General features: G+C 43.7%; 1 protein-coding gene across 1 annotated transcript in view; it reads left to right on the forward strand.

The window, feature by feature from the left end:
- SARM1 (sterile alpha and TIR motif containing 1) overlaps positions 1-15,978 on the forward strand; it is a 30,767-nt gene that overhangs the window by 3,117 nt on the left and 11,672 nt on the right. Inside the window, exons 2-4 of the mRNA XM_040422134.1 lie at positions 8,314-8,932; positions 14,826-15,038; positions 15,121-15,212. Coding sequence (XP_040278068.1) covers positions 8,314-8,932; positions 14,826-15,038; positions 15,121-15,212 — 924 coding nt within the window. The remainder of the gene's footprint in view (positions 1-8,313; positions 8,933-14,825; positions 15,039-15,120; positions 15,213-15,978) is intronic.

Raw genomic sequence — 15,978 nt, forward strand, 5'->3', positions numbered from 1 at the left:
CTGTTCTCGGAACTGCCTGCTCCCGGTGACCGCATTTGATTTCAGACCGGCTCCCGACACAGGCACAGGTAAGGGCTTACCTGTGCATCGCCGGACGGGTGAGTCTACCTTACTAACGATGGCAGCCCGCATGTGTTCGCTGGCGAACACTGCGAACTGACCATCACTGCCCAGCAATAGTCCATATATACACAGCCTAAGTGGATAGAGATTTTAGGCACAAATTAGGGTATTTTTAACAAATACCATTAAGGCCTCATGTACACGGCCATTGTTTTGGTCCGCCTCCGAGCTGCAGTTTTTGCGTCTCGGATCGGGACCCATTCACTTCAATGGGGCCGCAAGAGATGCAGACAGCACTCCGTGTGCTGTCCGCATCCATTGCTTCGTTCCGTGGTCCCGCAAAAAAAAAAAAATAACAAGTCCTATTCTTGTCCGCGCTCTGCGGACAAGAATAGGCAGTTATATTAAAGGCTGTCAGTGCCGTTCCGCAAATTGCGGAACGCGCACGGACGCCATCCGTGTTTTGCGGATCTGCGATCTGCGGACTGCAAAACACACCACAGTCGTGTGCATGTAGCCTAAAGGTTAGGTTTCATACTGGTGAAGGTGCTCTGTGAGTCCCTAAGATCAGCCATCAGGGACTGGGTATTAGCATGTGCATCTTATGTACTCAGCTTTCCCTTTAAAAATGTATAATGCTCAGGAGGAGCACGAAGAACGCAGGAAGAACACAATCTCTATCTGCTTGTCTAAAAATGCTGTGTAAGCGGCACTGCGTGCCTTATATTATCAGACATTAGGGCACTTTTTACTAGTTAATTTCATCCATTGGATGAATGCAGAGTCTGGTTTACCACTTTCTCTTCTACATCATGTCCTCCAGGAGATAAATGAGATATATTAGCACTTTCATTCTGGAGACAAAAATGATCCAGCGTACTTTAGAAGCGAGCAGTAATTCACAAGACAGTGCTTAGATACTATCAGCAAGAATCTCCATCCACGGGAGTAGCAGATGGGATGCGATGAGCATTTACTATGGTATCTCAGTTCTTAGACGTGTTATACCAAGCCTTAAAGGGACAGTACACATAAAATATATCTCACCTCCCATTGATGTGCAGTGCACAGCAGTTTGTTATCTGCATGCTCCAGGGAGGGGAGAGGGAGACTGTACCATGTAGGAATTTAGGAAAGCAAGTCCAGAAAATGATCCACTGCCATCATCAATCACATACTGATATTTCCCATAACATCTATATACATGTATGGACGGCATTAGCAGATCTTTTTTATCTGATGCACTTGTTTAGTGGTCCTCTGTCCCATTTTTAATATGGAGGAGAGTATACTCTCTGTAGCAGGGGTGGGGAACCTTTTTGCTGCCGAGGGCCATTTGGATATTTGTAACATCGTTCGGGGGCCATACAAAATTCTCAACTTAAAAATGGGACTTCTATATTTGGTCAAACATATACGTGACTTAGGGGTAAGTTACAGAAATTGCGCTTCAATTAAAAAAATCTAGAGCGCTGTATTTTTGCTGCACAAAATGGCGCCTGCACTATATATATTACAAATAGTACAGGCGACATGTTGACCACACAAGGCAGTCTGATTTTTAAGCTGACAATGTTATATATTTAGTTCTTTATTCAGCATTATTGGCAGCCAAGCTAAACCTAGGGGGGTCCTGGGAGGGGTTCACCCAGCTTCCACTGTCCCTGCCTCTTCCTTCCCAACTGTCTCTGCCTTTGTCCCTTTCTCAGCCTCAGATCTGCCCGCACCTCCATCAGTCTCAAATAAGCCTCCTATCAGACCCCCCAGTCTACATCAGCCTCAGATCATACCCTCTCCAGCCTTAGATCAGACCCCCAGCCTCAGAGCACACCCCTATCAGACCTCCCAACCTCAGATCAGACCACTATCAGACCCTCCCTAGCCTCAGATCAGCCCTCAACAGACCCCCCAGCCTCAGATCAGACCCCCAGCCTCAGATCAGACCCTCTCAGCCTCAGATCAGTCCCCATCAGACACCCCAGCCTCAGATCAGCCACCATCAGACCCCCCCAGCTTCAGATCAGCCCCCATCAGACCCCCCCAGCCTCAGATCGGACCCCCATCAGACCCTTCCCACCCTCCATTAGCCACAGACCAGCCCCAATCAGACCTTAGATCAGACATTTAAAATAAATAAATAAACTTACCTCTCCAGCTCCGGACAGCGCTGCCACTTGGCAGATTCACTTACCCTCCCTGGTCTTCTTTCCGCCGCGCTGTACTGTGACCTGACAGCGCACAGTGTCAGGTCTTAGTGTACGTGTCAGGACACAACGTGGGGCCGGAAGAAGACCAGGGAGGGTGAGGACAGCCAGCGCAGAGCTGTTCTCATCTTCCTGTGGCTCCCGCATGCTAATTACCGCTTCCATAACGCAAGTGGTCATTAGCATTTTCACAATATGTTCTGGCAGGGGGCCGGGGGCCACATGAAATGATCCCGCGGGCCGTATGCGGCTGCAGGTTTCCCACACCTGCTCTATAGGGAGACATTGATACCGTTCAGAACAGCTAAAAGAGACGTTCTAAAATGTTAACATTCATCAGAGAAGTGGCAAGCACATGGATATTTGCAACAAATCTGCCACATTCGAATATACTGTACACATAAAGGGCTTTTCCTGAGGATAGATCACCAATATCAGAATCTTGGAAAACCCCTTTAATGGGGCGTTACAGAGAATCCCCCATAAAGCTGTGGTGCAGAATATCTCGCACTCCACTGTCAGCTATTTACATTGAGCATGTTAATAAACAGTATGTATCACATTAAAGGGGTTGGCCCACAAGTGAAACGTATCACCTATTCTGTCTGATTGGTGGGGGAACTACCATTTTGACCCCCACAGATCATGAGAACGGGGGTTGAGCATGCATACTGGTGCTCATTTCAGACTGTATTGTACTGCCAGAGACAGACAAGCGCTGTACTTGCTGTTCTCATGACACTTGGAGGTCCCAGCGACCCCTACCAATTGGATACTTATCACCTATCCTATGGATAAGGTGATAAGTTACAATCTTGGACTTTAAAGGGAGTCTGTCACCACTGTCAGCCCGTTTTTAACCATTTGCATCTGTAGCTCTTCTAATGTCATTTCAAAATATACCTTTATTTTATTTATTTTTATTTTTTATACTCACTTATATCATGGTACTATATTCCGCAACACTTTACAGACATTAGCATCAAGCTGTCCCCAATGGGGCTCACTATGTAAGTTCCTTATCAGTATGTCTTTGGAGTGTTGGAGAACATGCAAACTCCATGTAGATGTTGTCCCTGGTCAGATTCAAGCCCAGGACCACAGCCAAGGCACCAGTCTCTAACGTGACAGATGTCAGAAGATCTAAGAGACTGGCTGCACGTGATCTGACAGCCTCTTTGGTTTCATTTGTTTTCAGTGTTGTTGCTGCTAATGACCACACCTCTTGTCTCAGGTGTAGCTTAGTGGTCATTCCCACTCCTCTATTTAGTCTGGCTTAAACCATCATGCTATGCGGTTGATAGCTTTAGTTTGGTATTGGAAGTGCTGGTGTGTGGTCCTCTTCTGAGTTCCTGCTCGTCCATTTACTTCAGAAGTTAAGTGTTACTTCCCTTTATAGTTTTTTGTTTCTCCTCTGTCTTTTGTTATTAGGGAGACGCTGGTTCTTTCATATTGGAAGGAACAGGCCGTCTCAAGCCAAGACACTACTCCAAGGCAATTCAGGGTTTCCAGGGTCTTAGGTTCCAGTGTATGAACATTACTACCCTCAAGGTCCGTTCATACGGATAGGAGTCAGGGCTAGGATTAGGGTTTCCATAGGTGGTGTCCGTTTCCCTTTCCCTAGCTTTCAGGCCTAGTTTCTTTTCCCTCCTGTTGTCGGTGTGGTGTTCCGTGACACCTTCCTTTATGCCCTGATCCCTTTTTTTTGGCCCCAAAAATCTGTTTTTTTTATAAATATGCAAATTAGGATAAATGAGCCTATTAGAACAGAGCCCTGCTCCTCCCTTCCTCTTTTTCTCTCCATTTCCTACCCTCCTCGACATTATGCCTTGCGCATGCGCACATCTCCCTTATGTCTACGCCTGCACTATCTGGCCAGTGGTTTCATCCACTGATCTGCACATCCTTCTACAGATGAATATTTGCTTTGCTATTTTTTCCTGTCATGTCCCAAAGCTAAAAAGTTGGATCTTGACTCAAAGGAAGCCACTTCCACAAGGAGATACCTCTTTGCATATTGTTTTCCCATGGAGCATTGCCAATAAGTCTCCTTACCGTGAAGTACTTCCAGTATATCCCCATACCGGGCTGGTCTCTTTAAGGAGAGCCAATACCCTACCTAAGACAAATTCACTTAAAATTGTAATAATTAGGCTTCAACAAACCTGACCATAATGAGACTAAAATGAAAGCAACTGCAAGATGTGAAGCATATAAAGAAACTAGTTTACAGACGTTCCAAACCCATTCCTGCAAACAAACCCATATTATGCTAAGCCGAGAGCAAGACTTGGTTTCCCATGGTATGTAATACAGCTGAGGGCATGCCAACACAGTTAATATGGTGCAAACTTCAGCATTGATTTGTGATTCTGTCTCAGGATGCAGCATATTCATAGGTAGTGGACAGTGTGTACTGAGCTCTCCGACAGACAGTCTCACTTCCTTACATGTTCTACTAATCACTAGGGTATCACTCATTTACCACGCTAATTTTAGAAAATTATGTTTTTTCCTAATGAACGCAGAACTATGTGTACTGGGCTCCTGGGCAGATTACTTTTTAAGCATTAAAGAGCTACTCTATTTTTCATATCTGTTCAGCCCACTAGGCAGATAAGGGGTACGTGCACTTTTGCATTCAACCATGTTTATTGCTCCAATGTCTCTAAAGTTAAAACAAAATCAGAATCTTTGCAAATAGTTATGATTAAAAATTTCGTACTCTAGTGAAACCACCCAATGACCACCCAAAAATTACATTAAAAAGTGGTCTTCTGGTGGGGAGGAATCTTCTCAAAGAAGGAGACCAGCATGTATTATACACTGAACAAAAATATAAACGCAACACTTTCGGTTTTGCTCCCATTTTGCATGAGCTGAACTCAAAGAACATTTTCTACATACACAAAAGACCCATTACTCTCAAATATTGTTCACAAATCTGTCTAAATCTGTGTTAGTGAGCACTTCTCCTTTGCCGAGATAATCCATCTCACCTCACAGGTGTGGCATATCAAGGTGCTGATTAGACAGCATGAATATTGCACAGGTGTGGCTTAGACTGCCCACGATAAAAGGCCACTCTGAAATGTGCACAGTTTTGCCTTACTGGGGAGGGGGGGGGCAGAAAACCAGTCAGTATCTGGTGTGGCCACCATTTGCCTCACGCAGTGCAACACATCTCCGTCGCATAGAGTTGATCAGGTTGTTGACTGGCCTGTGGAATGTTGGTCCACTCCACTTCAATAGATGCGCGAAGTTGCAGAATATTGGCAGGAACTGGAACACGCTGTCTTATATGCCGATCCAGAGCATCCCAAAGATGCTCAATGGGTGACATGTCCGGTGAGTATGCTGGCCATGCAAGAACTGGGATGTTTTCAGCTTCCAGGAATTGTGTACAGATCCTTGCAATATGGGGCCATGCATTATAATGCTGCAACATTAGGTGATGGTCGTGGATGAATGGCACAACAATGGGCCTCAGGATCTCGTCACAGTATCTCTGTGCATTCAAAATGCCATCAATAAAATGCACCTGTGTTCGTTGTTCATAACATTCGCCTGCCCATACGATAACCCCACCGCCACCATGGGCCACTCGATCCACAACGTTGACGTCAGCAAACCGCTCACTCACACGACACCACAAACGCTGTCTGCCATCTACCCTGAACAGTGAAAACCGGGACCCATCCGTGAACAGAACGCCTCTCCAATAGTATTCATAGTATTCAGTATATGGGGCAGACTAGATGGGCCAAATGGTTCTTATCTGCCGACACATTCTATGTTTCTATGTGCCAGACGCCATGGAATGTGAGCATTTGCCCACTCAAGTCAGTTACGACGACGAACTGCAGTCAGGTCCAGACCCCGATGAGGACGACGAGCATGCAGATGAGCTTCCTTGAGACGGTTTCTGACAGTTTGTGCAGAAAATCTTTGGTTATGCAAACCGATTGTTGCTGCAGCTGTCCGGGTGACTGGTCTCAGACGATCATGGAGGTTAACATGCTGGATGTGGAGGTCCTGGGCTGGTGTGGTTACTCGTGGTCTGCGGTTTTGAGGCCGGTTGGATTTACTGCCAAATTCTCTGAAGCGCCTTTGGAGACAGCTTATGGTAGAGAAATGAACATTCATTGCATGGGCAACAGCTCTGGTAGACATTCCTGTAGTCAGCATGCCAATTGCACGCTCCCTCAAACGTTGCGACATCTGTGGCATTGTGCTGTGTGATCAAACTGCACATTTCAGACTGGCCTTTTATTGTGGGCAGTCTAAGGCACACCTGTGCAATATTCATGATGTCTAATCCGCACCTTGATATGCCACACCTGTGAGGTGATTATCGTGGCAAAGGAGAAGTGCTCACAGACAGATTTGTGAACAATATTTGAGAGTAATGGGTCTTTTGTGTATGTAGAAAATGTTTCAGATCTTTGAGTTCAGCTCATGCAAAATGGGAGCAAAAAAAAGTGTTTTGCGTTTATATTTTTGTTCAGTGTATATGGTGGAATTAAAAATCGGTAACAGGAAAATTGGTTTGGATAAGGGGGTGGTCTTCTAGAGGTTGTCTTTTGGAAAGTTTTTACTGGATTCTGTGTCTACAATTTGTATCACCATGGTTACAGACTACAAACAAACCCTATGTGTGGTCGAATCCTGTGGTCATGTTTATTTATACTTTCTATGACTCTTGTGCAGTGACTTATACATTTGCTCTCCAATTCATCATACTGGAACTTTACCTCTCTCATTCAGTGGGTTTTCATGTAGATGTCTCATCCATGCCCTTTTTCTACAGTTTGGCTCAATCTATGGGTTATTGATGAATGAATATGATCTCTTCTTGTCAGGTCGGTGGGTTGGACGGCTAAAAGATAACTTTCCTGTGATGACCATGTTATCCTGTCCTTTTATTATAAGACTCCAACACAGTAATAATAAAACACACCAATGACGTTTGGCCTGTCATACATGGGGAATTCTGCTATAAAATGTCAAATCATGATTTGCACATGCCTCCCCCTCCCCCACATTGAATCCCACTTCAATCAAATTCAGCAGAGGAAACAAAAATCACATGACGATTGCACAACGATTGCATGCTGCAGTATTTTCTGTCCAAAATTCCGGAACACTTGCCGGAATGCCGGATCCGGAATTTTTTTCCATTGAAATGCCGGATCTGGCCCCAAGTGTTCCAGAAAAACGGATCCGGCTTTGCAGTCTGCGCATGCGCAGACCTTTAAAAATGTGAAAAAGATAAATACCAGATCCATTTTTCCGGATGACAACTGGAGACGGATCCGGTATTGCAATACATTTGTGAGACGGATCCGCATCCGGATCCATCTACAAATGGTATTCGTTTGCATACAGATTGCCGGAATCCAACAACCCAAGTGTGAAAGTGACCAAAATCATATTTTTATAATAGGTTTTTAATAAAAATGTTGCCTTATTTGGCTCCTATAGCTTCTATCCTACAAGGTAAAAAGTAGCTGCAATATGCCATTCACAGTGAAATCCATCAGACTGACGGCTCGGTCTCCAGCTCTTCTCTCCTCTTCTGTATGACCTTCTAAGCTGATTTATGATAAAATCTAAGCTAAACTTTGGTAGAGAGGGGCTGGAGACCAAGCCACCACACAGCCACTCTGACAGATTTCACAGATCGGCATCCTGCAGCCTGCTATGTACTGTGAAACATACAAACTATAGAAACCAAACCTATTTCAAAAACATTTTTTTTTTTAAAGGCTCCAAAGGTGTTCATAGCCTTTATCAAACATTCAGGAGACCACAAGTATGGAAAGCTAAAGAATTATCAGTTATAATAGTTATAACTTTTGGCCTGTGTTGAAAATGACACATCAGACATATATTGTATTCTTGTAAAGGATGTATTTGGTTTCTGATATGTAACATCACTGTACTGAAGGACAGATAAGGTGGGAAAATCTTTTTTGCCAGAAAAACACACACACAATAGCTCTTGAATGCAATCCCTTATGTATTTTGTGAACTTTGTTTGCAGAGATCGCATTGCACGCGTTGGATTGGGCGTAATCTTAAACATTTCAAAGGAGAGAGATGACCCAAGACTTGCCCGACACCTATCTGGCATCCTTGAGCACATGTTCAAACACTCTGAAGACACCTGCAAACAACTGATATGTGATGGAGGTCTGGACACGATCCTTTTTTGGTGTCGCTGGACAGATCCAGTAGTGCTGAGGCATTGTGCTATGGCTCTGGCCAACTGTGCTATGTATGGTGGACCTTCTAATCAGAGGCTGATGACCGAGAGGAAGACAGCTGAGTGGTTGTTCCCTTTAGTTTTCTCCAAAGAGGATGACCAGATACGTTTTCATGCATGCCTTGCAATCACTGTCTTAGCAACAAACAAAGAAATTGAGAAGGAGGTTGAAAGGTCTGGTACACTGGCATTGGTTGAACCATTTATTTCTACTTTGGACCCTGAGGAATATGCCCGTTGCCTTCTGAACAACACTGATAACACACAAGGAAGGGCAGCTGGTGACCTTCAGCGTCTTGTGCCACTGCTGGACAGCTCCCGGTTGGAAGCCCAGTGTATTGCTGTCTTCTATTTGTGTGTGGAAGCTGCTATCAAATCCCAGAACAAGAATACAAAGGTAAATTCAGTTAGCCTTGGCCAGAACCATTGAATTATACTATAAGTTACTATTAGGGATGAGAGAACCCGAACTGCAAAGTTCGGGTTTATACTGAACTTTGCAAATTCGGGTACACGGACCCGCACCAGGACTTTTTCACTGAAGTCCGGGTTGAGTGTTCGGGTGATTTTATAATTTCCGTTATAACATGGTTATATCAGAAAATAATAGCATTCTTAAGACAGAATACAAAATAATATGACCATTTAGGGGTTAAAAAAAACAAAAATAAATTCACCTTATCCACTTGAACACGCTGCTGTAGCCTCCTCTATCTTCATTGAACAGGACCTGCCAAAACGCAGGACCTTTGGCAGGTCCTGTTCAATGAAGATAGAAGAAGCTGGTGCAGCGAGATCAAGTGGATGAGGTGAGTTTTTCTTTTCTTAAAAGGAACTTGTCACCGGGATTTGATGTATAGAGCTGAGGACATGGGTTGCTAGATGGTCGCTATCACATCCGCAATACACAGTCCCCATAGCTCTGTGTGCTTTTATTGTGGAAAAAAAACGATTTGATCCATATGCAAATTAACCTGAGATGTGTCCTGTACTTGAGATGAGTCCAGCGTGAAGGAGCGCAGCACCGCCCCACATCCTCAGAATCTCCTCCTTGCTCCCCGACGTCAGGCAGCCAGAGCGCCGTAATCTCGCGATGCGCGAGCTAGCGCATGCGCTGTTCCTTCCCTGAGGCTGATGCCAGCATAAGGAAGGAACACTATGAGGACACTGCACATGCGCTAGCTCGCGGATCGCGAGATTACGGCGCTCTGGCTGTCTGACGTCGGGGAGCAAGGAGGAGATTCTGAGCATGCGATGCGATGCTGCGCTCCTTCATGCTGGACTCATCTCATGTACAGGACACATCTCAGGTTAATTTGCATATGGATCAAATCGTTTTTTTTCCACAATAAAAGCACACAGAGCTATGGGGAATGGGTATTGCGGATGTGCTAGCGGCCATCTAGCAGCCCATGTCCTCAGCTCTATACACAAAATCCCGGTGACAGGTTCCCTTTAACCTCTAAGTTGCCATATTGTTATTCTTAAGAATGCTATTATTTTCCGATATAACCATGTTATGATGGGAAATAATAAAGTGAAGTTCGGGTCCCCATTGACTTCAGTGGGTTTCGGGTTCGGAGTCAAGTTCTGGTCCCGAACCCAAAGTTTGACCGGAAGTTTGGGCGAACCTGAACTTCCACGGGTTCGTTCATCCCTAGTTACTAGAAAAAAGTAATGTATACTAATGTGTTACAGGGAACGTGTCATCAGAAAATGACATATTGTTTAAGTCAAGTTTTATGTGAAATCTTTTTTTTTTTTTTTATATTTGGTGATTTTGTTTAAAAATTTCCATATCACTATAGTTAAAAAAATTCTAAAAGTATTTGCACTGACCTTTAGGTTTAAAATATGCCTGACACCCTACAAGACTTCCTGTTTACAGATATACTTTATAGCAGCTACATAGACCCTAGACAATTTAGGTTGGAGCTGACCTCACTGACTTCTATAGGAGAGTTTGGGAGAAATCCCATAGCAAGAATCTAAATTGAGCCCCCATGCTCCATTCATAGCCCCTCCCCCTACCTGGCCAGTATATACAGCAATGTACTGATATGTGAGGTATGAGGTAGAAATTACTGCTCGTACCTCAGATATCAGTACACTGCTGTATATATTATATATATGTACACATTGTATCTATTATACCTCATATATCAGTACACTGTTGGATATACTATATATCTGTGTCTTATATTGTACAATAGATGCAGTGTGTGTAAGTTCTGGCAGATGCTCCTATCTAACCTGGGAGCTATACCATTCTTTATGCAGTTCCTTTACTAGATGTACAGGACCTGTGATGACATCATCACAGGTCCTTTTGCTTTCTCTACTGATGATAGGGATACTATACTGGAGCTGGACAGTAATAAGTGTAATTAGGGAGTGGGGCCTTTGGTTCACTGTGGGCCTTTTTTCCCCACATGCCCCACATCAGCTGCGTGGTCTGCCTATATTGGAGGTATGCCACTGTGTACGATCTATACAGATGTGCTATCTTTCATTGTAAGCATGCCTGCAAAGATAAGGAGATGACTGCTGAAAAGTGATTCTGTTTCTAAACAGGGACGCTCAACATATTGTTAGACTTTTAGGATATTTTTTCAAATATAGTGTTATGGAAAATGTAAAACAAAATCGCCCAAAGTTCTCAAAAATATATGTTTAACATAAAAACAGCATTTCAACAATGGGTCATTTTCTGATGACACATTCCATTTAATGGAGAACTCTACAGTGAGGGACATTAATTAAGCCCTTTATGCCACTATTGTGGCATAAAGAAGTCGCACATTATGGCGCACAGCATATGTGCACCATAATTTGTGGCTTTTTAGGCCTCGCACCACTTTTCTGAAGTGGCGAGAAAAGGTGTGAGGCTTAGGCTACTTTCACACTCGCGTTTGGTGCGGATCCGTCATGGATCTGCACAAACGCTTCCGTTCAGATAATACAACCGCATGCCTCCGTTCAGAACGTTTGTATTATCGTTTGTATTATCTTTAACATGGCCAAAACGGATCCGTCTTTAACACCATTGAAAGTCAATGGAGGACGGATCCATTTTCTATTGTGCCAGATTGTGTCAGTGAAAGCAAATCCGTCCCCATTGACTTACATTGTGTGTCAGGACGGATTTGTTTGCCTCCGCATCGTCAGGCGGACAAGCAGCGTTTTCGTGTCGGCCTCCAGAGCAGAATGGAGACGGAATGGAGGCAAACTGATGCATTCTCAGCTGATCCTTATCCATTCAGAATGCATTAGGGCAAAACTGATCCGTTTTGGACCGCTTGTGAGAGCCATGAACAGATCTCACAAACGGAAACCAAAACGCCAGTGTGAAAGTAGCCTTAGGGAAAGGGGCCGGGTTTATCGCCGCCCGCCGCAGTTACTGTAACTTTTGCCAGAAAGTGTCGGAAGTTATAGCTGAAGTCTACTCCAGCCTGTAGCCGGTGTAGACTTAAGTATCTGGCGCATGTCAGGGCAGAGATGCGCCAGATTTGTTAATAGGCATCTGCCTCTTAATAAATTAGGCGCATCTTGCGCCAGTGCAGGGAGAACAAGACTGGTGGATAGATGCGCCAGTCTTGATCAATGTCCCCCAATATGTTTGTGAATGACACATTTTCTAAAACCGGCTTACTACTTATAACCTTGGAGTGGGAGATTTCTCCACTCCCCACTGAGAGATGAACATTCAATCTTTTCATTTCTCAAATCTACCCTATAATTTTCTGATGAGTAAGACCTCTTTCACACGGGCGTCACGGATTTGGGCCGGATGCGTTCATGGTGCGTTCAGGGAAAATCGTGCGATTTTGCTTGCGAGTGCTTCAGTGTTGTATGCGATAGCATCGCGTTTTTTTCCCGCGCGTGACATGCGGACGGCATGCGTTTTTCACGCGCGTGAGAAAAATCTGCATGTTTGGTACCCAAACCCGAACCCGGACTTCTTCACAGAATTTCAGGTTTGGGTTAGGTGTTGTGTAGATTTTATTATTTTCTGTATTCAGAATGCTATTATTTTCCCTTATAACCATGTTATAAGAGAAAATAATAATGATCGGGTCCCACATCCGCACTTGCTTGCGGATGCTTGCGATTTTCACGCAGCCCCATTCACTTCTATGGGGCCTGCGCTGCGTGAAAAACGCACAATATAGAGCATGCTGCGATTTTCACGCAACGCACAAGTAATATGTGAAAATCACCGCTCATGTGCACAGCCCCATAGAAATGGGTCCGGATTCAGTGCGGGTGCAATGCGTTCATCTCACGCATTGCACCCGTGCGGAAATCTCGCCCGTGTGAAAGAGGCCTAACTGTTCTGGTCAGTGAGCGGTGAAAGCAGATGGGACAAGTCATGAGGCATTCTATCTCATTTAATGGAGTTTTCCAGGACTACTATATTGATGACCTTTCCTCAGGATAGGTCATTAGTATCTGATCGGTGAGGGTCTGACTCCCGGCACACCCGCCAATCAGATGTTTGAGGATGCCATGACGCTACGGTGAGTGCTGCACTTCACAGCTAACTAAGCTCAGGTCCACTCACTTGAATGGGACTGGTCTGTACATAGGCCATGTGACCGATGAATGTGACATCATTGCCCTAGGAAGAGGCTGCAGGACTTATCGGAGCGCCGTGGCTTCTTTAAACAGCTGATTGTTGGGGTGTCCAGGAGTCGGACCCCCACCGATCAGATATTGATGATCTATCCTGAGGATAGGTCATTAATATATGAATGCCAGAAAACCCTATTAACTAATGAATTTTAGTAGTCTTCATACATCATGCTTGTATTTTGGTTTCCTCAATCGGGCATGGATCCTAATGAGAAGAAAAAGCTTTTCCTTATGTTTATCTGCTTGGATCTATACCTATGTCTTTCTCTGCAACCTCTGTGTTTCAAGACGATCCATCATAGATAAGCAGTCCTAAATGCCCTTTGCATGGGCAATTATCAGGAACACATGCAATATTCATCCACTTTACATGGCAATAAATGATCGCTACTACGATTGTTCATTCCCCATACAGATTCATTGTCGGCAGCACATCTTTATTTACAAAAGATGATTTTAGGTGCTGCATGAAAGTTGAAATCACCCAATGAACAAGTGTGGGCTCATTTGTCGTGTGATCAGCGGCACCTTTACATGGGGCGGTTGGTCGGTAATGAGCGTTAGTACAAACGTTCATTCCCAGTTGTTCCAGTCGAACCCAAAGTCTTTGGTTATTTGACTGGATTTTGACATACAGTACAATATATCAGTGTGAAATGCATTGGACGCTATTGTATATTTTATATTGTTTCACAGTCAACCAAAGCTTTGAATTAGGACATGTGATTTGCTACAGTGTAGAGCCTAGAAATCAGGCTTTCCAATATTATCTTAAAAGGAGGTATTAAATTGTCAACATACCTTCAACAAACTGCATAAATCAGTAGTACAGGTTAATATAGAATTCTGTAACATACCTTATCAGAGAAAAGTGCTTTTTTCTCCCCCTAGCAGCTCACTCCTTCTCAACGCCACCCTCTCCTTAGACTTTTATGGGTAGCATATGTCTGTATCTCTCTGCACTTCCTTGCTCTCCTACCCCTCTCATCCATTGACTTCTATGGACACCATAGTTTTCTGGTGTAACTTACAGTAAGTGTGTTGTAATGTGGTTGCGGGGGTCCCGTCCTAAACTCCACCTACTTTTTAAGATTGTGGCGATAGACAAATAAAATCTCAAAAAGTCATACATTTTTGTGCAACATGCCATTGGCGTATACATGTGTCTCTTTGGTACACCAGTTTTGGCATATGCTTTAAGTAAATGACAACCACTCACCTACATTTACTGCTGTGGCTGCACCTGAATTCTGGCCTAATGTGCAGCAAAATTTGGCACATATAGACATATTTATAAAGTGAGTGTGTCAAAATGAATCACTCTCCCCATGTATTTTTTATGGCGTAAAAAAAACCAACAACAAAACACAGCTGGTGTTTTACGCTACCATCATTAGGTTTACGAAAAGTGGGTGTGGCAAGGGCGGCATGTGGGCTCCGAGCAGCCGTAGATTTCATGCGCACGGACTGCCAGGGAAAGCATATAATTAATGACGAGGTCTGCACCTCATCATAAATTAGATGCCTCCTCCTGCAGCACAGGTCCTATCAAGACTGGCATACCGCACCCCATTGTGCGATGTCCAATTAATTAATTAGCTGTTGGCTCATGTCTACTAGCTCTGGTCCATGCTCTGTTTGATCTTACTTTCTAGGTGTTCAATGAGATCGGAGCCACACAAAGCCTAAAGCGAATCGTATGCTACTCTGTTGACTGTACTGTTTCCTCCCTGGCCAAAAAAGCTCTTCAGATGGTTGGTGAAGAGGTCCCTTCTCGTATTCCACGTTCTGTACCCAACTGGAAACCATTAGAAGTACAACACTGGCTGCAGCAGATTGGATTTAACAAATATTCACAGATGTTTTCAGTAAGTTGTGAGGGCATATGGCACATAGACATACACTTTGTGCAGCTGTGTTTTTAACTTACATTGTACTTGGTCACAACAGGACCACCAGATTGACGGAGATCTACTGCTGAGATTAAGTGAGATAGATCTAAAAGAAGACTTGGGTATGATCTCCAGTATCACTCGTAAGAGGTATGTGTCTGACCTGCTGCATCACTTCTCTCATATGTAGTGTTGAGCGCGAATATTCGAATAGCGAATATTAATCGCGAATATCGCAACTTCGCTAATTCGCAAATATTTCGAATATAGTGCTATATATTCACTATATCGAATATTCGTCATTTTTTAACATCTGAAAACATGATTCCTCCCTGCTTCTTTCTTGTGGGTCAATGAGTCATTGGCCCACAAGCAACTTAAGCAGGAAGGAATCATGTTTTTATATGGAAAATAAAATGAATATTCTAAAAAACGAATATATAGCAATATAGGGAATATATTAGTTATTTAGAATATTAGCATTTTTTTTTTTCCAATCTGTACAGTTGTTCGCATACTCCTCCCCGACAAGCGTTCCCGTCACCATGGGAACGCCTGTGGGTTAGAAAATACCATCGGATCTGAGTTTTCCCTGAGATTGTGAAAACTCAGATCCGATGGTATATTCTAACCCACAGGCGTTCCCATGGTGACGGGGACGCTTGTCGGGGAGGAGTATGCCAAAGTGGAATAACAGTACAGATTGAAAAAAAAAAAAAAAGGCGAATATTCTAAATAACGAATATATTCGCTATATTGCTATAACTTAGTTTTTTAGAATATTCGTCATATTCTAAATTTTAGAATATGACAAATATGACGAATATTCTAAAACACGAAGTTATAGCAATATAGGGAATATTCGTGAAATACCCATATAGACTGCAATTTATCTAATATAGCGCTATAGTATTTT

The sequence above is a fragment of the Bufo bufo genome, chromosome 3, assembly GCF_905171765.1.
Source record: "Bufo bufo chromosome 3, aBufBuf1.1, whole genome shotgun sequence".
NCBI lineage: Eukaryota > Metazoa > Chordata > Amphibia > Anura > Bufonidae > Bufo > Bufo bufo.